This window comes from Delphinapterus leucas, chromosome 20 (genome assembly GCF_059928025.1).
Source record: "Delphinapterus leucas isolate spDelLeu-1000000601 "Yukka" chromosome 20, BTC_Dleu_Yukka2, whole genome shotgun sequence".
NCBI lineage: Eukaryota > Metazoa > Chordata > Mammalia > Artiodactyla > Monodontidae > Delphinapterus > Delphinapterus leucas.
In genome coordinates, this window is record NC_143148.1 from 55,460,021 (window position 1) to 55,486,170 (window position 26,150).

Below are 26,150 nucleotides of genomic sequence, written 5' to 3' on the forward strand. Positions count from 1 at the left end.
AGAGGCATCCATCATCACCCAGTCTCTCGGGCACATGTGAAGCCAAACCTCATTTGCAGGGTGGCTGTACCATCCACAGCCACAGCCAGCACAGTCTTCTGCCATTTAATGAGGCAGTTCAGCTGCAAGGGAGGGGAGAGCGATGTCCCGTCCAATCCGATGATTAAATGCATCAGGTGTTATGTAAAAATGAAAGAGTTTCCTCTTCTGTGAGGTTGCCTTACGGAATGGAAAACTCAAAAACTCCTTTGGAAAAAGAAGAAAAGAGATACTACCAGCTTGCCATCTGCTATTTGATGGCATTCATTAAACAAATAGATAGTTATTAAATAACCTTTATTATTAAAGTTTAAAAGTTAAAGCATGCATTTGCATACTAGTGCGACCTGGCAGAAGAAAGCCAGAGTTAACAGAGACTATCCAGTAACTACTATGTACCCTGAACTGGAGGATGACACGCATAGTATATAATAGGCGCCTGTGGTGGGGTGGTGTATGTGTGTGTTTCTGCGTGTTATCAGTCAGGTAGACAGGACTAGAGGTGAGTGAGAAGAGAAGAGCCAGGTTAGAGGAACACAGGACAATGAAGGTGTAAAGTCACCAGAGAGCCTGGCAAGTTTGGGCAAAAGCAGTATGGTTGGAGCTATAGGAGTTGCGGCCAGAGAGATGTGTTGGAACCACTTGGGGATGCTCAGCCATGGCAAGATCAAATCTGTTTCCAGTGGTGATTGGGGGTTTGGCAACATGGGACGGGTCCTTTACAACATTCATCAACTTTGACCTAGTAATCCCATTTTTGCTAGTCCATTCTAAGGAATCCTGTTTAGAGAAAAACAAACAAGTAAGCAAAGAAAACTTTACATACAATGATATTTTATTTGCATTTTAATAACAGAATTGGAAGAACCTAAACGTATGGGCATAACATCAGGGGAATGGTTAAATGCGGGCTGATGCATCCCCATGATGTATTGTGCAGCTACCAAATGATGTTTACAAAATTTGCAACATGGGCGAGAAGAAAACTTGCTATTTATCATTAGGTTCAAAACACAAGATACAAAATTATTCAGACCAATTTCAACTTGAGCAAAAAGTATATTAAAACCAGGAAGGAAGAATTAATTTACTCACAACCCTGTATCAGACCAACAGAAATACTATTCTATATAGTATATATTTAGAATAGTATTTCTGTTGGTCTGATACAGGGTTGTGAGTAAATGAATTCTTTTTTTTTTGTACTGATTGTAAATAGAATAGGTTCATTATAGAAACTTCAGAAAATATATTAAAATACTATTTGCCCCCAAATTCTTATCTCAGTGTCTGCTTCTGGGAAGCCCAGACTAAGAGTGTTGAGGTCCTGGTTGTGATTCTACTATCCAGGGGGCTCTTATATAAAAAGGAACAATGAGTCATGAAGAACCTGCAGGTGAGCTACAGGAGAGTAGACAACATGTCAGGGAACATGGTTCTAGAGAAGGAAGGGATATATTCCAGGGAAAATCCCCTGGGTGGAATCTGTAGGAGTTGGCAACCACTTGGGAGTGCAGTATGGCGGAAACGAAGTAAACCATCCATAGGAAATAAGCGTCTAGCCCTTCAACAGCTGAGAAAAGGGAAGCCAGAAACCTTATGGGTTTGGGCAAGAGTGGGTGGAAGGACAGGACTCAATTTGATTTAAGACATGTTGTGTTTGAGGTACCCACAGGATAGTCACTATCATTAATTGTGAAACTTGCACTGGAAAAGCATTTGACGAACGCCCAATACGTACGCGCTGAATTGCAAAGCATTGTTTTTCCACATGGGGGTTTTCTAACAGGCACTTTCTTTGAAGGCCAATCACACATTTATGAGCTCATGCCAGCCAGAAAGCTTGGGATCTGGGCTACGTGCTCACGCATACTGAATACATACTGAGATGAATACAGCTGTTGAGGCCGGACTACATATGTGTGTTAGAAAAATAAGCCCATCTGTAACACTCTGCAAGATGCCTCCAGGTGTTCAGAAGTAGCTCTTTAACATGAATATTTTATCAATGCCAGGGCAGATAAAGGAAAATTGTCTCCATTATATTCCCATCACCGTCACGTGGTTGAATGGACCTCTAACTAAAGAATGTAAATATGTTTAAAACATTTTTCACCTCTTTTGAAACCAGCAAGTTCTGATTTGTGTTGTTACTGCTCCTGCTAGATTCATGAAATATTTCGAAGGCAATTCCGTCTTGGAAGTGTGATTTGGCAAATTTTCATCCAAAGCGTTTGCCTTTATTTATTTATTTTTCAGCTAGCAGTTCTAACATGGGGAAATTGATGTTTTAGAGTAAGTGGTAGAATATGTGTGGGCGGGGGGAGGGTGTTTTACTTGTGTTTTATTTTTAAGTCCAACTTTTCAAGTAAGGATAACAAATATCATGAAGGAAAGTTTATTTAAGAAAATGTGTTCTGCAGGGGTGGCCCCTCAGCTCTGACAGGGCAAGGTCAAAGACAAGGTCAGATCCCAGACTTTTGCTTAAAACCATTCAGGGGCTTCTCATGGTCCTCAGGATTCAGAACAGTCCCATGAGAATGGAAGAGGCCTGCCCTCTCCTCCCCTTCCAGCCTTTCCCAAAGCTTCTGGAGCCCTACCCTCTGCTTCAGCCCTTCTGGTCTTTGGCCATGTTCTGCCTCTGTGCCCTTTCACTTGCTGGTCCCTGGCCAGGAACTCTCTCTCCTCCTCGTATCCCTGGATGAACCCCGCTTGGCCTTCAGGTCTCAGCTCAGTTGTCATTTCTTCCAGAAAGCTATGGTCTTCTGCCGGGCAGTCCAAGGGGTGAATTTTCTAAAAAATTTCTGTAGACTCAGTGACTTCACAAAACACTGAAGGGCCAAAGAATCCAAACAGTGTGTGGTGATTGTCTTGTTACAGAGGCTATTTTTGGCTTGAGGAGGAAATCAACATGGAATCATAGGCATCTTATTCATGTACTTATCAGACATAACTGTGGAGCAGATACCCTGAACCAGGCACTATGCTAAGCCCATTACCTGGATTATCCAGGTAATGGACGCATGCTATGTGCCTGGCCTTGTACTGGGAACCGGGGGACACAGCGGCAAACCAGGAAGACGTGCTGCCTGGCCTCATGGAGCTGGTAGCCTGTGCGGAAGGCAGACATTGATAAACACTGAATGGATGTGTGATTAATGAGAAGCTGAATAAGAGCTCTGGATGTAACGGGCAGGCTGCAGGCAACCTCCCCCCAGCAAAAGAGACTAAAGGAGTCTAGAAGGGGTGCTTGAGCTGGGAGTACACGGATGCATCCGGGGGGTCAACCAGGCACAAGAAGGGAGGAATGATGAGGAACAACAGTAGGTGGAAAGCCCTGAAGCCAGCATTTGCGACCTGAGTTTGCCGAGGAGGCTCGTGCTGCAGAAGCACAGCCCAGGAGGACAGTAAGGGCTCCTGAAGTCGGAGCGCCATTGGGAGCCAAGCCTGCTGGCCCTCGCTGGCCTTGGTAACATTGGCGGCTTCATCCTTTCACAAGGGGAAGCAAATAACGGCATTAATGAGAGGAAGGAGAATGTTTCAAAAGATCTATTTGGCTGCTGGACAGAGAACTTCTGGAGTCATCACTCAAATTGCAAACTCCTCTGGTAAAACTTTCTTTTCTCTGTTGATTACTTTGGCCAAAGCCATTTCTTTTCCACCCTAAACATACTTAACAGAAATGACCGTCACATTTATTTTTATTGGGAATTTATTACTTCTTTGGTGCTAATCATTCAGATGCTCTGCTATGGACTGTCAGTCACTGTGAGGTTTCTTGTTTTGGGATCAGACATCCCCAAAGCCCCTGATAGTGACTCATTACTAGAGAAATCATTTCTGATGTCACTGGTGGTCACTTCTGGAAAACCGTGGTGCCTGGGGACTCTCGGGAACAGTGGTCTGCACCCATTTCTCCCAGCTGTGTGCCAGCAGGCCTTGAAAAGCAGGTGTGGCATAATTTACTATAGTAGATTGGCTTCGCCGCACCCTAGGAGTCCACCAGCCATCATCTCCCCACCCCACCCCAGCTTTAAAATTAGCTCCACAATACACATTTCCATACTAATGGACAATTTCCATATCGCCCCATTTTATTGTCAGCATAACTCTGTCCTGTAAACCTGCAACAGATGACTCAGGTCAGCTGACATTTGGCCTCCAGAATATTGGGAAAATAGATAGCTGGAAATGATGCAAACTTACTATATTGGCCCTCCGACTTCCTAAATTTGCCACTGAAAGTTTGGTGTTTGTGGACTGTTTCTTCCGTTAAGTAGGCAAACTTCAGCCCCAGAAGGTAATAAAGCAAACTTTAAATCTCATCCCAGGTACAGCAACGCTGGCTGAATGGTGCATTTGATTGCATATGAAATGCGAACTGAGCAGCACAGAACCCTCCTCCCAGCACCTTTCAGCACATTGAGATCAGCTGCAAGAATGGGATAAATTGGAGATTGATTTCTGCTGCTCCATTCATTTGCAGAAATTTACAGACAATTAAACTGTCCCCCTGCAGTAAAGGTATAGCCGCTCCCTTTAGCCGGAGGCTGATTGACATTTGCTACGTATCCTCTGCGATAGTTAGAGTTGTGATTCTCCAGTTATACTTGAGTAAGGAGCTCTCTCCACGCACAGCCCTGGGGAGGTGAGTAGCATCCTGCTTGGATCAGAGGCCTGCGTTCCCATCTCTCACTTAAGAGCTAAGTGACTTCGGATAAGTCTCTTATATCTTTGAACCTCAGGAAAACAGGCATGGTGGTTCTACCTGTGAGTTGTTGGATGTATTAAATGAGATAATATCACAGTGTGCCTAGCACAGTGCCTGGCACATAATAGCTACTCACTAAATAGCAGTGTTTCCTTTGGCAGACTCAGTGAGTCCAGGGCCACAATGGATTAGATATTTTATATATTTTATATATAAAAATATATCCTATATTTTAGGATTAGAAAGGTAAAAAAGGAATAGGCTGTGACCTTCAGACTTGAGTCCAGAACCCAGGCTTCAAACTCATCAAAGGAATAATTCTCATGATCTTTCAACCAGACATGGAATTCAAACTCAAAGCATCATACCTTTGCACGAAACCGGTAAAGGCTCCCCGCTGCCTGGGAAGCACATCAGACCTTCCCAACATGATCTCCAAGACTGTCCACAGTCAGGCCAGGCTGAAAAGTCTCAGGTGGCACTGCCCTCCCTGCACTCCCTGCTTCAGCCAGAGGGATGCTGCCAGCATCTACGATGCTTTTCCCTGTTAAAATAACTTCTCTTAGCACATAATTTTGCCCAAAAGTTACAAAGTTGGAGAGAGAACAAAGGCAGTGGCTTGTGGCTTCTTTATAAAATTGTTGCTCTTTTTCTCTCGCATTTATTACCTAATGCAGAGACATGAGCTAGGGCGGGCACATATGAGTTCTCTGGCCACTTCCTGCCCCTTTGGGTGTTGGCTCATGAGGGCCCTCTGCCAGGTAGCAAGACAGGTCCGAGCTGCTGTCTGGCCTTGGGTTCACTGTGAAGAGAGCAGGGCTATTCCTCTCAAATCTCACTACTTTCTTGGAGTGGCTCTTGGAAGACTTTTCAGCCCTCAGCTGGACGTGGAGGGAGGCAGCAGTGACAGCCAAAACATGGAGAGCGGTCCCAGCTGTAGAACACCAGTCTGGGCCCAAACCTTTCTGTTCCCCTTCACTTCTGGGACACCAGCCCAGTTCGTCTCTACCCTGGACAGCTCTTGCCTTGACGGTGTCCTAGGTGGTTTCCCTGGGAACAAACCTTGCGACTCAGAGATCTTTGTGGAGAAGGGGAGGGGTGTCTGCATCCACAGAGAGATGAGGGCAGCAGGAGGGGGCAGTGGGAAGAGGTGAACGGAGGAGACACGGACTGCGATTACAGCAGGGCTCTTGGCCAGCCTGGGGCCAGTTGGGACTCTGGGTGCCCCCGAGCATGGTCGCACCTGGAGGGGGGGGGCTGGCCTTACACACCGCTTACCACTAACTGTATCCCTTTCTGCTTCATGATCTTCAAATCAACTATGAAGTGGAGGCAGAGTCCATCAAAATACTGTGAAAACATACTGTGATTCCCTTTTATGACATGTCTGGAGAAGGCAGATGTGTACAGACAGGAAGTAGATTGATGGTTGCCGGCGGCTGGAGCTTAGAACAGGGGAGTGAGCATATGGGCATGAGGTTTCTTTGGAGGCTGGTGGAAATGTTCTAAAATTAGTTTGTGGTGATGATCACACAACTCTGTAAACTTCCTGATAATCGTTGCATTGCCCCCTTAAAATGGGTAAATGTAACGGTACTTAAACTGTACCTAGATAATACATTAAAAATACTGTGGGAAGGAAGGAGGATAGAGGGACTCCAACCAGGGAAAGTTGACCCCCAACTCTCCTTTTCCCCAGATCGAAAGCTCAGATTTGCATTTCAGGAGGAATCTCAGTGCTCTGTGAAGACAGGGTTGGAAAAAAGAAACCCAACAGATAAACATTTCTTTACTTTAACCCTGAAAATCTGTTCGTCACAAGGCAGCCAACATGAAATATGTGTGTGTAGATATATATGTAAATGTAAGTGGGTTCTTGTCATTCTTCAGCTTAAAACCCGCCCAGAAAAAGAAACAAACAAAACACCTTCCCATGACTCACATCTCACGCAGAGTAAAAGCCCAAGGGCTCTCTGCAGTCTATGTGGCTGGCCACGCAGGATCTGAATTCCCTTTACCAGCTCCCTGGACTGTCTCCCCCGCTCTTCCAGGCCAGGCCTCCCTGCAGCGCACACTTGCCAGGGTCTGTTCCTGCTGCTGCTGGTGCCTTGTCCTGCCACAGGGTGCCTTCCTTGCTTCATCCTCCAAGGCCGCCTTCCCAGTGGGCCCGTCCCGGCCTCCCCTCCTCTGTGCACAGTGAGCCCTCCCTGCGTATCTGTTCTCCTGGACCGTGTTCATTGTCTGTCTCCTCCATCTAGAATGTGAGCTGCATGAGGGCACTGCACTCTCCCAGATGCCGAGAATTACTCCTGGCAGGAAGGAAGGGATCCACAGATAGTTTCTGAAGAAATGAATGAATGAAAATAAATCCACTCTTTCTCTCCTTGTCACGTTCTTCATCCTTTCTGCTTCCTCCTTCCCTTGGCCCCCATCCTCCCCTCCCACCCCCAACCCCTCCCCTGTCCCTCACAGTTGCAGGGGCCTCCTCATTATTTCCAAGGTGCTCTTTGGGACTGTGTGATGTAGCATGAAACTTGCTTTTAATGCACTGCCAATTTCTCCTGAGATTGAGAATCAGGGAGGAAAGCAAATGAGACTGTAAACCCCAACACCCTTCGACAGAAAGACACAGGCCCCAGTCAGCCCATGGGAGACGAGAGATATTTATGTAAGGGTGACAATTCCCTGTAGTAAAACGCTGCATGAGTGAGTCTGCCAGAGGACAGAGTTCTGCCCTTTGACTGAAGCAAGATTGGATGAGGCTCCCGCAAGCCTCCGGCTTTTCCAGGCTCAAAGACGTGGATGGATCATTGGTCACCGACTGAAGGCGCATGGCTAGTCGTGCACTTGCCTCTGCATGCCCCGTGTCTGCGTGTGTTCTTGTGGCTGAGGGAACTGTGTTGGTTTGCAGGGGGAAGGTGTGTTGTGTGTGTCCTTGGGTCTAGGCATGTGATGTGTGTCTGTTGCATGTGCATCTGTTAATGAGTGTGTGTGTGTCAGTGTATGTGTGTGACCCTATCAAATGGATTCTGAGTGTGTACACGTGCACGAGTGCGTGAGTGTTTGTGTTTGATGAGAGAGAACTTTGATGTAAGTGTGCATGTGTCTAGTAGTCTAGAAATCTGGAGGTGGCTGCGTGTCTGCAAGTGTCTGTTTAAGATCTGGCGTCAGGCCACCCACAGCTGAATTACTCACTCCTAAAAGGCACCGAGTGGCTTGTCTTCATTTCCTCACATCCGCTGTCCTGGTATGAATAAGACCATCCTTCACTTTTGTGCTGTTCTTTGGAGAGTGCAGACCACCTTCAAGTGCCATTTCTCATTTCATTCTGATAACCAAGAGCACAGGAGAGTTATCGTCATTTACAAATGAGAAATTCCCCTTAAAGCCCTCCCTGTCCTCTCTGGGGCTGGTCGTGCCGTTGATCCACTCCCTTCCCACCGCCTTCAGCCATCCGTCTCCCTCTGGGGTCACCTCCCTTCTGTGTCTTCATTCACCCAACTCTATGGCTGCCTGCCTCTGACCCCCGCCTCGCAGCCCAGCACCCTTCCTGGTCTCCCCTTGAGCTGACAAACTTCCAACTTCTTCCAGCTTCTTTCCTTCCTCACCAAAGCCCTCACTTCTCATTGGTTCCTCTGACCCGGGACCCTAACACAGTCTTAAAGTTGTCTTCCTAAAGTCCTCAGTTACCTGTTCATCGTCAGCCCGACAGCCTCCTCATAGTGTTCAGCCTGTTGGAGGGGACGCCTGAGTTGTGTGATATGGCCGTGCACTCTCTCCTTTTTGAAATCCTCATCTCTTTGTCCTTTTGGTTTTCCTCCTTTTGCCACCTAACCTTTCTTTGGCCTTTGCTGGCCTTTTAGAAACTCATCGGATGATTGAGTTCCTCCCTTTTCCCTCCACATAACCTGGATGGTGTCAGCTCCTCCTTCACGTCTAGCTGCTCTTGTACGTGAGTGACACTTCTTGTCCCCATTCATCTCTCCCTCCCGAATGCAGCTACTTATACACCCTCTAGAAAACTATGTTGGCTGCCCTCAAAGTCACAACACCCATCATCTGTGCCCAGAACTGCCTTTTTCCTATTTACCCACTGTCTTGTGTCAGCTGAAAAAAAAGATGCACAACTTAAAAGTTGAAAGTTATGTTTTATATGGTGAACATTCTTAGGACTTCAAGCCCAGAGACAGCATCTCAGATATAGGCTGAGAAAACTGTTCGGAAGAGGAAGGGGGGGAAGCCAGGATATAGAGGAGGTTTTTCAACAACACCAGGTAGTTGGAACAAAAGGTTACTGTTAATAAAAGAAAACTAGATATCTCAAGTTAAGGAATTTAGCACTTTTCTATGTATGGGAAGATGCAAGAGTCTGGGTTCACTGAAATCATTCCTTTGATATGCACCTCAGCTATCTGGGGCCAGCATCCTGTGTGAGTTTCCTTGGGCTGCACCATCCAGGCAGCTATAACGTGCTGGCTAGATCCTTTATTTACTGATATAGCAGGCAATGTTTTACTTCTCACTTGGTAATGGCAACACCAGAAGACAAGGGAGTCCTAACACAGCCTCTCCTTTAGCCTGATGCTCTGTTCTTTCCCACACCTCTGTCTCTTCTTCTGTAAACATCTCTTGAATTAGTCACATACTTTTAAACCTCACTGCTTCCATCTTGTCTTTCTTTGAGGTTACGGCCACATCCTGTTGCATTCAAAGGCTTCACATTATAGATTGACAGATACAAACAAACACACACATGCCTAGATGTGCATATGGTATTTGTCAATCAAATTAGATGCTATGGCTCCTCCATGGCCCCAGTCACAGAAAAGCACTTGGCTTCAGAGCACACAGACAGACTTATTACCACAGACCTGACCAAAGGTAGACATCTGTCCACAAACACGTAGTTAATAGAGACACACATAAATCACAAAGACAGAAGTGGAGCCGCAGACATAGAATCATGGTCATGGACCAATTTTTTGTTGAGGTCCCTGCCATTGTAACACAAAAAAAGTTGAGTTGGAAGAAAAAGGATGCCCCAGTCCTGCCCACCATGGTGGGCTCAGAGAGTCCTGTGCACACGGAGGCCTCTCTACAATGGGTCACTCTACCTCCACCCCCTCCTTTCAGGATGCTGTTTCCTATCCTGAGACTCAGAGCCTCCTGCTTCTCTTCGAAGGTACTTTAGAGCCAGGGAGTTTACACAGGTGTCCTTATTACCAAGCTGCTGGGCTATGAGGGGGAAGGAAATGGATTGGCAGTGTGGGGCTTCAGTAGCTGGTAAGCTGGGAGGACGCCAGAGGTAGAAATGGGGACTCAGGAACCTTACCTCTCTGGTCACCTGTCACCCATTCACAGGCTTGCAAACACAAGTAAGTCCTGTACTGCAAACAGTGGGATGTTTGTTACTGACAGTGAGTATGCTTTTCCTTACTTTACATGCGTTTTCACACATACCGTCATAATGAATGGAAACCTACTTTTGCTCTTATTATAGAATAGAATCACCAATCCCTTACATTTGCATAGGACTTTAAATGTTTTCAAAGTGCTTTCCTAGACTTTCCTTCATACAAGCTTCAAGATTTTTTTTATTGTAAATAAGATTCGTATATTGCACGTATTTTGCATGTTTTCTGTTCTTTTCATATTCCCTAATAAGCCTCTTTACAGATGTTATACATCAGTGTTTTATGGATGTAATCCACTCTGTTTTTCATTGTCTTCTCACTGTCCCATTCTCTCTTTCTTTCTCTGCTGTTTTCTACGTGGTTGGGGTTGGGTTATTTATTTATTTATTTGGTTGGTGTGTTGGTTGGTTGTTTTTTTTTAAATTTATTTTATTTATTTATTTTTGGCTATGTTACGTCTCCGTTGCTGTGCAGACTTTCTCTAGTTGCGGCGAGCGGGGGCTACTCTTCGTTGCGGTCCACGGGCTTCTCATTGTGGTGGCTTCTCTTGTTGTGGAGCACGGGCTCTAGGCACACGGGCTTCAGTAGTTGTGGCACACAGGCTTAGTTGCTCTGTGGCATGTGGGATCTTCCCGGACCAGGGCTCGAACCCATGTCTCTTGCATTGGCAGGCAGATTCTTAACCACTGTGCCACCAGGGAAGTCCCCAAGCAGTCTTTTATTTGGACTTATTCATTGAGGTTTTGAATATTATTCTTCTATGTTCAGTATAGTTTATATAAAGTAGAGGGCAGCCAATATGGTATTCCGTATTTTCCTACACATATTATCTTACATATTCTCTCAGCTAATTAGGTGAATTGCAGCAATTTATATAACCTCTAAGAGCTTAACATTTCTCATTGGTTAAGGACGGCTAGGATGTACTTGAGAAGTTTATCGCAAATATTAGCAAAGACACATGTAAAGTGCATAGCACACGGCCCAACACATGTTTAATAAATTGTTGTTATTATAATAGTTTGTGGTTGTGATTGTGGAAGCAGTCAAATGATGATCATAGTGGTTAGAACGTGGTCTTTACAACTGCCTTATTGGTGACCGCCTAAGAGTGTCTCCTGCTGATGGACCCAAATTTAACCTTCTCCTGCAATTGAACATTCAGGTGGTTTGCCATTTTTGCTCTTTATAAATAGTGTCTCACTAAACATCTTCCTGCTTTCAGTTTTTTCCTCTTTTGAATTTAGCATTTGGATGTATTCCTAGGAGTGAGATTACAGAGTGAAGGGATATGTACACTTGTAAGGTTCTTGAGAAATAAATACTGCCTGATTACTTTCCACAAGAATAACATCAGTTTACAATCTGACCAAAATCAAGAGAAAGACTATATACATTTTCATAGCCTTCTCTGGTCTTGTTTCCTACTTGACTTTTCTTATATAGAATTTCCTTTAAAATTATTATATATTGGGACTTCCCTGGTGGTCCAGTCGTTAAGACTCTGCGCTCCCAGTGCAGGGGATCTGGGTTCGATCCCAGGTCAGGGAACTAAATCCCGCATGCTGCAGCTAAAGATGCCTCATGCCACAACTAAAGATCCCATGTGCCACAACTAAGACCCGCTGCAGCCAAATAAATAAGTAGATATTTTTTAAAATAATAAAAATAAAACTATCATATACGTATAAAGCCATATCACTATCATATAACATATATACATGTACATGCATACACTTTTATGGAGCATGGGTCAGTGATGGTGTTTAAATATAATTTGCCACATGATTTTCATAGGAACTTACTGTCCAGAGTTTGAGATGCTTGCTTTTGGTGGTACCTCAGGTAATCTTAGTGTGTGGTATTGAATATGATTGGTTTATATATTGAAAATGATATCCCATTTTTAATTCTCTTTAAGTCCTCTGATTGGGTCAAGGAGAAAGTCTCAGTTCAGTGCTAACAACCCTTTAACACCCCTCTAGCCTTTTCTTATCTCCCTTTCAAAAAGAGGAAACTTTCCACCCACCTAAGTCCAGCTCAAATTTAATAACATCATTGATCTCATTGTTTATTTTTATGTTTTCGTACTTTTTATGAGAAGCCGTACTGGTACTATATTTAAAATAATGACACAAAGTTTCCCTTTTTGCATCCATTTATTCAATTAAAAAGGTGAATTACAGATGAGACAGAAATTCTCACAGTGTTGTTCCAATGATTGCAGTTTGGGACATACTGCGTGGGGAGTGAGTTCCAGTAGTGGACCCACTAATAATAGCAAACAGACTTTGACAGAACATTGACTAAGAGTCTCCGTAATGCCTGACATTATGGAACATTGTGTTTGGAATGCTGTGATTACCCCTCATCCCTATTCATTTGTGATTGTGAGGACCTTGCATTTGGCCGTGAGGAGAGTCACACTTGTACCCAGCGAGTTCTGTGGGTTAGTGACCAGCCAAGTAATCTCCTCACTTGACAGATTAAGAATGGAATACACAAGCATGGAAGGATGTATAAATCAAGACTGACACTGTGAATAGAATGATTCAGAAGATGGGATTAAACAGCTTAATGATAGTCATTGTGAATCACAATGTCAGCTTTAGTATAATTCTAATGATGTACTTGCTAACGCTAATGAGGTTTGATAGAATAAAATTAACAATGTCCAAACAGCTGTATGCTTTCACAACAAAGGAGCCATATCTCAGAGCAGACTGATACATCTTCTCCGTGGGGGATTTTAGTCAATTGATTTGTTTTTTCTCTTTTAGGATATATTTAAATTTGAAAGAACTTCTCCTGTCCCAAGACAAAAGAGGTCCATTGTGGTATCTCCCATTTTAATTCCAGAGAATCAGAGACAACCTTTCCCAAGAGATGTTGGCAAGGTAAGTCAGACAAAAGAAAACCGCTAAAGCATGCTTTTATTGTGAGATGAGCATACACGAGACAAGCTGACTCCGACTGGCTTGGCGACCAGCAGGAATTGGCCTCAGGTCCTCTGTGGTAAGAGGCCAAACTTTTTTTGCCAAGAAAAGAATGTCAAAGGTCATGAAAAAGGGAATTTACAAAAAACACAACAACACCTTTGTCATGATTTTGAGATCTACATGGTAGATAATGATGTAGGAGTTGTGACATGAGGATGCCTTTGGTTAAGAAATAGACTCACCGCTTTTGTAGATGATGCCCAGGCCATCAGCCAGTTAAGTCCCCTTAGTATACCAGGATGATGTATGTGTCCTTTTATTTAGATCCTAGTTTTCAAATGTGTAGGTCCAGGAGCACCATTGGGTCAGCTCTCTAAAAGCAAAAGTAGATCAAAGGAACTAAACCATACTAACCAGATCCAGAAAGCACTGTCACATGAATCAGAGAAACAACTTTTCCAGGAAGAAATAGTCACTGTTAAATAGGCAGAAATACTGATGTTGCCTGGTCAGCACATCCTCTCCCCATAGGAAAGCCAACATGGAGAATTGAATTTTCACCAGTTCATATTTTTCAATGATCTCGGAATTTGAGCAATGGTGGTTAGTTGAGCGGATGATCTGAATGGCTGGTGCTATTGGGTTGTTTATCTATTCATTGAATCAATAAGGAGCACCTGTTATATGCCAGACTGCAAGATTGAGATCGGTTTAGTGGAGGTGTGGACAAGCATCCAAGCCCCTATTGTTATAGAGCTTGTGTTCTAGTGGGGAGATAGATTTTTTTCAATGAGTAAATGAGAAAACTCCAGAGGATAACAAATGCTGTGAGTAACAGACACGGGGTGATGTGAAGAAGAGTAAATGGCAGGACCAGGGTGAAGAGGGAGGAGGGAATCTCGGCACAAATGACCGGGAGCAGCTGGGTCGTGTCCCTGACGTTTGAGTGGGGGCGGGAAGAATGAGAAAGGGATAGCCAAGGGGAGGTCGGGAAAACCATATTCTTGGCAGAGGACAGTGGTACAGCTGACGTGCCCTGACCCTTTGGACAGCCCTAGCCTCTGTCATCGCCTTTGTTTAGGTTTCCCTGAAGCCAAGGACAGCACTCGCCAAGGGGCCAGAGTCCTCAAGTCTGCAAGACTCTGCCCCCAGACAGTTTGAGACACAAGTTGCACCCTTGTTCTGCAGGTCTCCTTCATGTACGCTTGGTGTTTTCAGCCCTCACTGTGCATCAGAATCACCTGGGGCAGTTAAAATACAGATGCCAGTCTCCACCCTCAGAAATTGACTAAGTTGGTCAGGGGGTGAAGACCAAGCACCAGCATTTTTTAAGAGATCCCAGGTGATTCTGATGCACACTCAGGTTTAAGGAGGTCTGAGCTAAAATACTTTATCCTCCCCTGCCTACCACTAAACTACAGTACTTTCAGTATTAGAATTTCAATTCTATTAATTAGTTTACAACAAGGGTGTATTATCACATCTCACTTGCCTGGAAATTTGGTTGTCCTGGTGTAATTATTATGAGCACCACCTTTCCCCTTAAACTTGTCCAGCTTTGGACAGTAAGTTATGTAGTCATCCTAAAGCTTCCTCAGCCCCATACATTTGTCCCCCCTCAGTATATTTAGAGAGTTTTCACAAGGCTCTTTCCTTGAGATACATAATGGATCAATAAGTATGCAGCTAACTAAGGACATTCTTCTGCATGGTTTCTTACTTGTTACAGCCTCAGAACACAATTTGTTTTTCAGGCTGAAGACTTCTCTCTCCTTAGCCCCTATGTACTGCCCACCTGGGTTCAACCCTGGGTTTCAACCTGGGTTCTCTACAAACAACAGCTTTTCTAAGTGCAGTAGTGTACTAACATCATAATGGTGTGAAAGCCTCCCAAACCTCCCGGTGGCTTTTACAGAATAACTGCACTGCCTTTCAAGAATTATGTGTTTGTCCATGCTTCTTAGGCCTTTGAAGGAACATATTTCCCTCTTTGCCTCTGCTTGTTTTTATTCATTCCCCTTATTCTTCTCTTTATATCTTATATCATATCCTAATCAACTCTGCCTGTAGCTGACAAGCAAGGCTCTGTCGAGCTGTGAGAAGATATAGGAGTCTTCACTGAGTGCTGGGGAGGCTGGGAGAAGGGAAAAGAGACCCAGGAGGCAGGGCTTTGGCCTCCACACGTCACCACTCCCATCCACCCAAACTCTACGAATCAGGCAGCTCTAATCTTATAAATATTACATATCAGATTTCAGTGTAGAATGTCATTTGAAGAAGAGATTCTGTGGGCATAAAGACAGTTGTCTTACTTTGGGTTCCCTGAGACAAGAATTCAAATGTAGGTAATTTCTATACCAGTAATACTGGTAAGGGAGTGAAGGAGTGACGCAGGAAAGGGGAAGCAGCCAGTTGAGAGGCCTGTTTACCACTGTGGGTGACTGGATTGTAATCCCACGGAGAAAGGCTAGAAAATGGTGTAAGACACACTCTCAGGGTTATCCTGTCCACGGAGGAGGGAGCTGGGGTATTTATATACCAGCCCTATCCGTCTGGTTGAGGGCTGCTCCCAGAAGTCTAAACTCCCCAGCACATCCATCATGCCCTGTGTTCTGTGCACAGGCACGACGGCCTTCTGAGGCTTGCGGGAGAGCCTTTAGGCATCGTGGCAGCTGGTGTGCACTGAAAAGGTGAGGTGCAACGGACTGGGACTGGGACTGGGCACTGATGAATTCTGCTCTATCACTAAACTTGATATAAACGCTGTTGCTTTGCAGGCCAGGTTTTTTCTCTTTGTCTCATCTCCTGCTCCCAACTCGTTTCCTCAACTAACTTTCTTATGCCTCGTGCCTTTGAAGCCACTGCACTTGCCTCTCTCCAATAATAAGTACTTGTTTCATCCCAGGAGGGAAAACCTCTGAAATTTAACCCAATTCATATCAATAAGTATATATGCAGCCTCTGCTATTTACAAGGCACTGTGCAAGGGGCTGCTGATTTAATGGCAAAGGAAACAGAGGCCTTGATCTCATAGGATTAGAGAAGAGTAGAAAAAATCATCACAAATTCTTTATTTGTCACAGTAAAGTGTAAGCACTTTTCACCTATTATGTTGAATTTTCATAATAACAACCCCCCGAGGACCATCTTCCAAGGTGCCAAATGAGGGTAATGAGACTCAGAGGGACGGTGTAACCTGTCCGAAATCACACACTTAACTGCAGAGGCACGCTTTGTGCCACCTCTTTGAGATTTCATAGTCTGCACTCTTAACCAGTAGGCTCAGGGCTACTGAGTGCAACCTGAGAATTCTCTTGCATGGAGTGAAATGTCCTTGCTGAAAATTACTTTTCTAAAATATCATTAAAACTAAGTTTAATTCCTTGAAATGTGCCAAGAAATAAGATGGTTAGAGGGGGGGATGAATGGATAGATTTATGACAAAGCAGCAGAGCAGAATGTTAATGGTGGAATCTAGGAATTACTTTTTTAAAATATCATTAAAACTAAGTTTAATTCCTTGAAATGTGCCGAGAAATAAGATGGTTAGAGGGGGATGAATGGATAGATATATGACAAAGCAGCAGAGCAGAATGTTGATGGTGGAATCTAGGAATTACTTTTTTAAAATATCATTAAAACTAAGTTTAATTCCTTGAAATGTGCCGAGAAATAAGATGGTCAGAGGGGGGATGAATGGATAGATATATGACAAAGCAGCAGAGCAGAATGTTGATGGTGGAATCTAGGAATTACTTTTTTAAAATATCATTAAAACTAAGTTTAATTCCTTGAAATGTGCCGAGAAATAAGATGGTTAGAGGGGGATGAATGGATAGATATATGACAAAGCAGCAGAGCAGAATGTTGATGGTGGAATCTAGGTGATGAGCACAGTTGATCACTGTGAACTTCTTTCAACTTTCCTACGCGTTTGGAAATTTCATAATACAATGTTGGGAAAAATTAAGTTTAAGTATAAAATTATTATAAAAGGCAGAAGAGCTGGCATGTTGGCAGGAAAGTACTTTGGTCTTACAATTCAGGATGGTGAATGGAGACCAAGTATTTGTCTCTTTATTTTCTTTTTTGTCATAGTTTATCACAATCTGAATTTCTTTAAAGAATGAAGACCCGTATACTAAAGGGTAGCGATATCAAAAGCAAGGTGCTGCAGCGAATTCGCCCCCGTGGGAGGTTTTTCACAGTTGAAGGCCATGCCATGTAGAATTGCATATTCACTAAAAAGCTATGCAGGCAGCCCTAGGTATTAGGCGAAGTTTTGATATACGAATATTTTATCTATCTGCAAAATAATTAATTGGTAAGTAGCTAAATTATTAGAATTTGGGGGCTGGTTTTCCATCATATCTCTCAGTGTTTCTGAAAAAAGGGTAAAACACCCAGCTGTGAACACATTTCCTCAAACCTGTGATTTCCTTCCCATTTTTGAATTCTAGACAGCAGGGAGGATCTGGGAGTATGTGCCCTGGAGAGAAATGTGTAGTTCCCAACATAACCTTTTTTTTTTTTCTTCCTCCCCCTTCAGTGTATGACTATTTCAAAATTTGGGCCATAAATAATTTCTCACTTTTACCAATTTTCACTGATAAATATTTGATTGCGTCTATAGAGATTTTTGAGGTGATTGAGAGCAAGGGACTTGAAATCTGTGAGGCAGCAAGGAGGTCTTTTGGAGATGTATTTTATTCTGTTTTATATTAAGTTTGAAAGACAAGTCATTTATGAAGTGCTTGTTAGAGATTCTATTTTCATCACAAACCCTTTTCATCAAAACCAATGAAAGTACATTTTACTGAAATTCCTTTTTTTATATCCCCTATAAACTGGTAGAATGAGCCTTTAGAAGGACATATTTAACCCAGGATGGAAGAACTACGTAATGGGACCATGTACTCTTTGTAAAGGGAATCAACAGAAATCATTAGACCAAATCATGAAAACCACTCAACCAGGACTCTACTTTGATTGTGTCATGAATGTAAGTCACACCTGAGGACAATTTATGGCAGGTCCTAAATATTTCTCAGGGTTCTGGATGTATACCATGGTTAGAGGTCTCCCCACATCCAAGAACTCTGTATCTCCCCTTTATGCGCACCTATGCAAACAGGTGCTAAGGAGCCTTATGGCCTTGGGATTAAATTTGCTTTACTCCATTTAACGGTCCTTTGCAACACTTTGCGAACCCACGGGTGCCAAGCTGCGTCCCCAGAAGCTGGACCAGAAAGCTGATACTAAATGCATCCCCATCGAGCACTATTCCATCTCACCTTTCTACTGAAATGTAGACTTAGGGTACCTTGCCCCATTCTATTGCCTGATTTATTTCATATAATCATCCTCAGCCTTTTAAAATCCATTTTTTCACACCTTTTATTCAAGTCTAACTACATGCCTCTTCTCAAAAACGTGTATCTGTTTCATTTCCCCATTTTCAAACAAGTAGCAGTTTTATTCAGTGACTAAAAGTTACCATTGGTTATTGTATAGGAGAGAAATTTGAATATAGGTGATCTAAGATGTCCAGAAGCTTAGTGCTCAAAATTTTCTTGGTGAGATGACCAGCAGAATTTATTTCTACATTCAGCAACCCTAGTTGTACATATGCATTTCATATTTCCGTGACTTTGAACTCTTCCCTCTTTCTGGGACACGCCCTCTTCATCCCCACTCCATAGGGCCACCCCATTTACATTCTAAGGTTGTACATCCAATGGCACATTTGCATCACTGAAGAAAGTTCCACGTCTACTCTGTCCAGCATGGCAGCCTCTAACCACGTGTGGCTGTTGAGCTCTTGAAATGTAGTGAGTGTGACTGAGGAACTGGATTTTTGCACTTTATTAAATTTTAACTAATTTTAATTTAAACTTAAAAACTACTGCTTGATCCAGTTACTGGAACAACTTGCATGTGAATCTGACTTTTCAACTGTAAATTTTTTTTAATTGAAGTATAGTTGATTTACAATATAGTTAGCTTCAGGGGAACAGCCAAGTGATTCAGTTATACATCTATATATATTTTTCAGATTATTTTCCATTATGGGTTATTACAAGATATTGAATCTATCTTGTAAATTTTAATCTAAATACAGATTAAATACTTTTGTTGAAAATATAATGTCCAAATTGAGATGTAAGTTAGGATTTTAATGGAATGTATCTCATTAATAATCCTCATGTAGATGTCATGTTGCAATAAAATTATTTTGGATATATTGCTATGATTAAAATTAATCTCATGTTTTTTTGGTTTTTTGTTTTTTACTTTTTTTAATGTAGCTACCAGAAAATTTTAACTTAGTTATATGGCTCGTGTTATATTTCTATTGGGCAATGCTGGGCTAAAGCCTATATTTAAAAAAATTTTTATTTTATATTGGAGCATAGTTGATTAACAATGTTATGTTAGTTTCAGGTGTATAGCAAAGTGATTCAGTTATACATATACATGTATCTATTCTTTTTCAAATCTTTTCCCATTTAGGTTATTACAAAATATTGAGCAGCGTTCCCTGTGCTATACAGTAGGTTCTTGTTGGTTTAAGGTTCTGTTTTAAATATAGCAGTCGGTCTCCTCCACGGAATTTTTGTTTGAGCTCCTTTACATATTTGTTTATACCTCTTTGATGACACAACACATTTTGAGCAGCAATATACTTTCTTTTGTATTTTTCTTCCCATTAACTGTAATTTACCAAGGGTAGTGAGTGATCCAGTACAGTGCCTAACACATAATAGGGACTCAAATATTCTTTGACTTGAATTCTAACCAGGTCTGTGGCTGGTTGGCTAAGGTATTCACTGGTTACTAATTTAAGTGACCATAGCTGGTTTGTTGTTAGAAAGGAATTAACAGACCATTATGTGATCAGTCTGGATATTTCCAGCAAATTTTAATTTTCCACAGTGGCAGTGAGCCTACCAGATAAACTGCTTGGCAGTCAACCATTATGTCAGGTCATATAAGCATCCTTAGCAGATCGTGATAGATTTGATGCTGATGGATTTTGTGTGTGTGTGTGTGTGTGTGTGTGTAAAGGGGGGGGAGAGAGATGGGGTGGTTAAAAGGGACGAGGGGAGAGAGAGAAAAAGTAAAAAGAGGCAGAAAGAGAGAGTGAGAAAAGACAGTGACTCTATTTCTGCATTTGCTCATACATGCAATGACATTTTAAATATACTCAAATAAAAAACTCAAAACTTCTATTCACAACTGAGCAGAGTTAATTCTAACTTATTTTGACTAAGTCTAATGAAAGCTTATATTCACCATTAGCAAGTGTTGCCCTCTTTCTGCAAAGTTTAATTAATGATAAAACATAATTGAGTTGTTTTGGTTCTTTGCCAAATACATATATATGCAAAAATGCCCTCCATGATATACATCCAGCGAATAAAGGCATCTTAGCCTATAGAGGAAGCAATATTTTTAGCCCTGAGTTTATCACCCTGCAGTTCTCAATGTGAAAGTTTCCTAGGGCTTTATTGTTTTGTACTTTTGGCCTCAGACCGAACTTATGTTTAATTATTCGAGAACGTTAAAGGATCTGGCATTTCAGCTTGAGTTAGCACCCTAGAAGTGGGAGAATTGAGGAATTTTCAAATTCTACTAGCCTTCCACATCAAATGAGTATCAGGATCGAAGCCAAACATGGCTCTCGTTGTTGTCCTGTGCAGGTCTTATAACAACCCTATAAGGTACTACACCCATTTCTCAGGTGGGGAAGTCGAAATTGAGAGAAGTTAAGTAACTTGCCCAAGGTAACACAGGTAGAAGAGTGGCAGTACTGAACCCTAGGACTCTTCAATGATTTCTGCACCGTAACATACGCGAATGTTTAGCTTCCGTGGGGCTTTGCTGTTTGCATAGCACGCTCACATGCAGAAACCACACGTACCCTGAGCAACCAATCTTATGTCCCTGTTGTACCATTGAGGAAACTGAGGCCAAGCACCGTGCAAGACTTGTAGTCTACTTGTGGTACAGACTGCGTCATGTAAGTTGAGTTCCTGTAGCATTGCCATCTACCATGTACTAGGGTTCTGGATGGATTTCAAAATAGCACATGGCATGGGTTAAGGAATAGGCTGTTTGGAGGCAGAGGAAAGGACACATACGAGCCAGGGGTCAGCCAAAGATGAGAAGCACTGCTTCCCATTCCCCAGCATCCTGCAGAGAGAGGTGCTAGGGCCTGTGCAGACAGCTGAGCACGCTGGATAGGTTTGCCAGAGAAGACACTCTGCTCCCATGGTTCTCCCTTCTTAGCTGGCCAGTGGACAGGTAATCAGACTTCTGAGGGTATCTGGCAGCCTGAGTGCAGGTACCCAGGTTTATAGGAGTCATCTGAGATTCCAGATGTCCAAAGCCAGATGCCTGGGGCAGTGGTATACTAGTAAACTGGCTCCTGGGGACAAGGGGAGCCCTGATTTGTAGGGTTTGATGCTCTCTCTGGTGTAAATGCCTCCGCAGTGGCAAATTACAAGCTGCCAACTTGCAAAATTCTTGACTGTTTAACACTTGGCTTTCACGAAGCAGTAGGAGCTGGCTCCAGCATACCAGTGACCTTGGGCCCGTAGAATGTGACCCTGGATAGGGTCAGGATACACTGACCCCATGTGGAGTAGTGCTCGAGTGGAACCTCCAGTTGGGGAAGTGGCTTACCCAATTAGCCACCCATCCCAGGCTTTAGCTTGTTGCTTGTCCAGAGTGGGCACCAGGGTCGTTTCTGGACAGCTTTGCTCCTTGAAGTGCACGAAGTAACTTGTGTAAGGTCCCACAGCCAGTGCAGAGTAGACGCAGACGTTGAGCCTGTGCTCTTTGAGCTCCTCCACGCCTCTCCTCCTTTGCACAAAAATTCCCTGAGTCAGTTTCCCGAGGCTGACAAATTCTGTGACAGCTGTCCCAATTCTACCTGGAAAATGAGAAAGGTAGAGATAAAATTCTCTGTGAAGTGTGGAGAAATGAGGGTTAACCGCACAAATGTTTATTTGATGTGTGTGTTTGCACACTGAGTCGAGGCCAGAGGTCATGTCTTAGCTTAAAGAGTAGACCACGTGTTGACAAGCAGAAAACGGCTCTCTTTGCTGTAAAGAAAGCTACTTTCTCCCTTCAGACCACGTGTTTTTTGTCAGTATCTCTGCTGACAGCCCTGTTCAAAGGGAGCCACAAGGAACAGAGTGAAAGCAGAAAAGGCCAACTTTGGTGTAATTTAGAGATATCACTGCTCGTTTTTCTCAGCCCCAAGACTACAGCTGACTCAGTCAACAAGGGCTGAGAAGGAGCAGGGCCTGGGGCGCCATGGGGAATGGATTGGACCTTTTGTGGTCAGACCTCCAGTTCCAGCTGGGCAGAAGATCGAGGCAGAAATGGATGGAGACAGAAACAGGACAATAGATGGTTTTCTGCAGCGGGCGACGGATGAATGAAAAACCCACATTTATTTCCTGTTCTAGCTTGAAACTCGCCCTCACTTCCAAATGGAGTTACAGGGGAGAGACTTCACTGTGGAGCTGGGTCCCTGGGCACAGTGCCTTCCAGGCACCTGGGCTTGGCCTGCCTCTGTAAGCAGTAGTGGGGGAGCTGGTGGATACAAGACCCTTTGTTGCAAGTTTAAACATTCCCATCTGTGGATGTTTCCTCTTGTCTTGGGTGATTTGGATCATGACATGAAGAAAAGCCTCAGTTAAGGCCTCTTGGGCAGGGAGATATTCTCCCTATACTGAAAAATTGGGCCTCACTGATTCATTCATTCACTTATTCACTCAGAAATATTTATCAAACAACTATGTGCCTGGCATTGCACTGGCTACTGCCCATAGATTCCCCCTCAAAGAACATCCATTCCAGGGGAGACACAGACCTGTAAACAGGCAGATAAGCACCGTGATAGAGAGCTCTGGAGCGTGGAGATGTTAAGAAGACAGAAGAAGTAATTCCCAAGAGGATTCCTGACTGTTGTGTACCAGTAGGCAAGGAGGTGGAAAGAAAGAATCTTCCAGGCAGTGGGAAAAGCATGATCCAATGTCTAGAGGCAAGAGAGAGGCTGGTGTGTCTGGAGAGCTTAGAATAACTGAATATGGCTGTGAGGCAAGGACAACTATTCTGGGAATAGCTAGGGAAGCTAGGATCCATGCATGACCCAATCCTGTGACTCAGAAAAATGGAATGAGACAGAAGTTGTCCTTGCCTCACAGCAGCTCCGTAGTGTGCTGAGGAAAGCCACCTGGATGTTGGGTATAGCTATGGGTCGGTAGACCTTTTGTGAAAGTAAAGGAATTATTTTATCCCCCTCAACAAAGTTTCAACTTGAGTGAGGCTGCTGTGCTGCCCTTCTTTGAAATAAGAGATCAGCTCTCCCAGAGGAAACAGATGGACCTGCATGTTCATAGAGGTGGACATGCAGACTGGAAGGAAGATCTTTCTTTCAGAGAATGGATTCATTTTGCACCAGCAACAGGCTTGAGGGGACAGCAGACTCTCAGAAGTCCCTTCCCTGTGTCTTCCCAAGTTTGAACACAAATCCTGCCTGATCCATGCCTAGGGATTTTAGTTTAGTCCTTCTTTGCCGCGGATTTAAAATCTTTTCTTTTTTTCCTGGCAGCTCAGAAATGCGTAACAACTGTGTTCACTGTTGACCTTCTAGCCTCAGGTTCATTCCAAATACATTTCTTAGTAATTTCTTCTTCGAATGCTGATGTTTGGCCATGCATTAATATACACAATTCACAGGCTCTGTGTTGCTCAATTTTTAGGTTATTTATTTGACAACTTGAAATTCCTTACAAGTGGTGCTTTCATTTTGTTCCTTGCGTCTGGAAATCATTCCTAACGTACCATAGAATAAATCTGTCTTATCCATTTTTTAGTAACTTTTTCCCCTTATTATAATAGATGTTCGTGTAAAAACTTTAAAGAAAAAACACATATTTAACAGTAGAAAAATCTCCCCAGTTCCCCTACTTGAGAAAACCACTGTTGACATCCCAGGACAGTGCCTCTCAGTCTTTGAAGTACATACAGATTTGTGAAAACACAGATTCCTGGCCTCATCCCCAAGGTTTGGTCTCCATAAGTCTGGCGTAGCGCCTGAGAGTCCCCGTTCTAAGCAGCGCCCGCGGTTCTGATGACCCTCCCGGTTCTGGGGCCTACACTTGGGGAAGCTCTATCCTAAACATACACTATCCACACATGACCATCTGGTACTCAGTGATTTTTTTCACTCACTGGTGTCTCAGAAACATCTTTCAGTCCTCAGATGTCTTTCTTCAGCATCGTGTGGAAAGGCTGTGTGGTATGGCGTGCTACTGCTCAGCCATCCTTGAGTTCCAGGGGCTCTTAATGTGGGCTCTACAGGCCTCGAAGGGGTCCATGGATAGATCAGTTCCCTTTGTAATCTAATTTTTTAATTTTTTGCTCCTAAAATATTTTTCTGAGAAGGATGCCACATGATTTACCAACTGCCAGAGGAGTCCATGACACAAAAATGGTTAAAAACCTCTTATGCTGTCCCCAATGGATGGCATTCAGTTGTTTCCCTCCACTAGCTCCCAGCTGTAAATCATATTGCTGTGGCCATCACTATTTGTAAATCTTTGCCTGAATATATATGTATTAGGCATGTATATGTGTATATATGTGTATACATATGTTATATATATTAACAATGGTTACCTTGCATGAAACTTCAGACTGTACACAAACAGTCAAAGCTGGTCTTAACAGCATATTTCAGGAAAACAGCAAGTTGACTCTCTCCTACATGGGATAGGCTTAAGTCCACTGTGTCCCTGTTCTAGTAAGTTTTTTGTCCATTTCTACTTCAGCTCTGCTTCCTTCTGGCACCACCAGCTTCCCCTCCCCACCCATCCCACAACCCTTAGGTCTAGAAGATCTTTCTTCTTCTTATGCTGTGCAGCTGTCATCTGGGGCAATATATCCTCAGCCCTGTTGAGGATTGAAAAATACAGCTAATTGGATATATGCATTCCATACATTCTTGGGAATGTGAAAGAACACTCCTGAAGCCTCTAGTTCCACCTGTGGTCCCTCCAACATTAAAAACGACCTCATTTGTGTTGTCTCCTTTCTACCTGAGCAGGGCACTGTTTCTTGGGGTCCTAAACTTTTGACACCAAGTCAAAGAATTTTCTAACTAAGTCCCTTTTTTTCTTTGCTAATCAAGATGTCATTAAGAAATATCAGACATTAGTTGAGAAACCCTGGTTTCTCAATACTGTGCTGAGGAGAATTCCTTCATCCATCTGAGCTGCTCTTCCTTAGGTGGACATGGCAGTAATACTAATACTGATACTAATACTAGTAGATTCATCTATGGTTAAGCTCCATGGACACAACTTGGTTACTGCTTCTTTGTACTAAAGTGTCCTACCTCTTCCTGATGTTTGACAGTGGTGGCATCCAAGTGCGATCTTCTCTTCTCAGTTGGGACCCTGAAAGCCTACCTTCTTCTCTTGTCTCTTAGAAGTATTTCTGTGTAGCCATCCTGCAAAAATTCTTAAGACATTAACATGATAAAAAATGACTGAAGAATACCTCATGATTTTGTTTCTTCTCACTGTTTCTGTCTCCTGGGAGTGGAATGACCCAAGGCTTATAGTACCAAGGACCCCTAGCAGCACATGTTCCCCAGATAAAGGAAGACTTGCTACATGGTAAATGACCAAGAGTCCTGGCCCACTCATGTACGATTGTTGAATAGACATTTTGCACTGTTCAGTGAACCACTGAGTATGTGAAGTGTTCCCTCGTCCCCTTCCTAAGTCAGAGGAGTCCTCCTAGAAGCTCTTGCTGCTCTTTGGTTGTGTTTATATTTATTGATATTTTAATTATATCCCTTTCTCAATTCAGAGGGATCATAGAATATTAGAGCTGGGAGGAACCCTGGAGATGGCCTGGTCCAAACACCTCACTTAAAAGATAAGACGGGGGCTCCCCTGGTGGCGCAGTGGTTGAGAGTCCGCCTGCCGATGCAGGGGACGCGGGTTCGTGCCCCGGTCCTGG

General features: G+C 43.4%; 1 protein-coding gene across 2 annotated transcripts in view; it reads left to right on the top strand.

Moving 5' to 3' along the window:
- The window catches only part of CDH13 (cadherin 13), a 749,080-nt gene that overhangs the window by 176,909 nt on the left and 546,021 nt on the right, over nucleotides 1-26,150 (top strand). For both annotated transcript variants that reach the window (XM_022583077.3, XM_089902463.1), the window contains exon 3: nucleotides 12,945-13,061. In XM_022583077.3, the coding sequence (XP_022438785.1) occupies nucleotides 12,945-13,061 (117 nt within the window). The remainder of the gene's footprint in view (nucleotides 1-12,944; nucleotides 13,062-26,150) is intronic.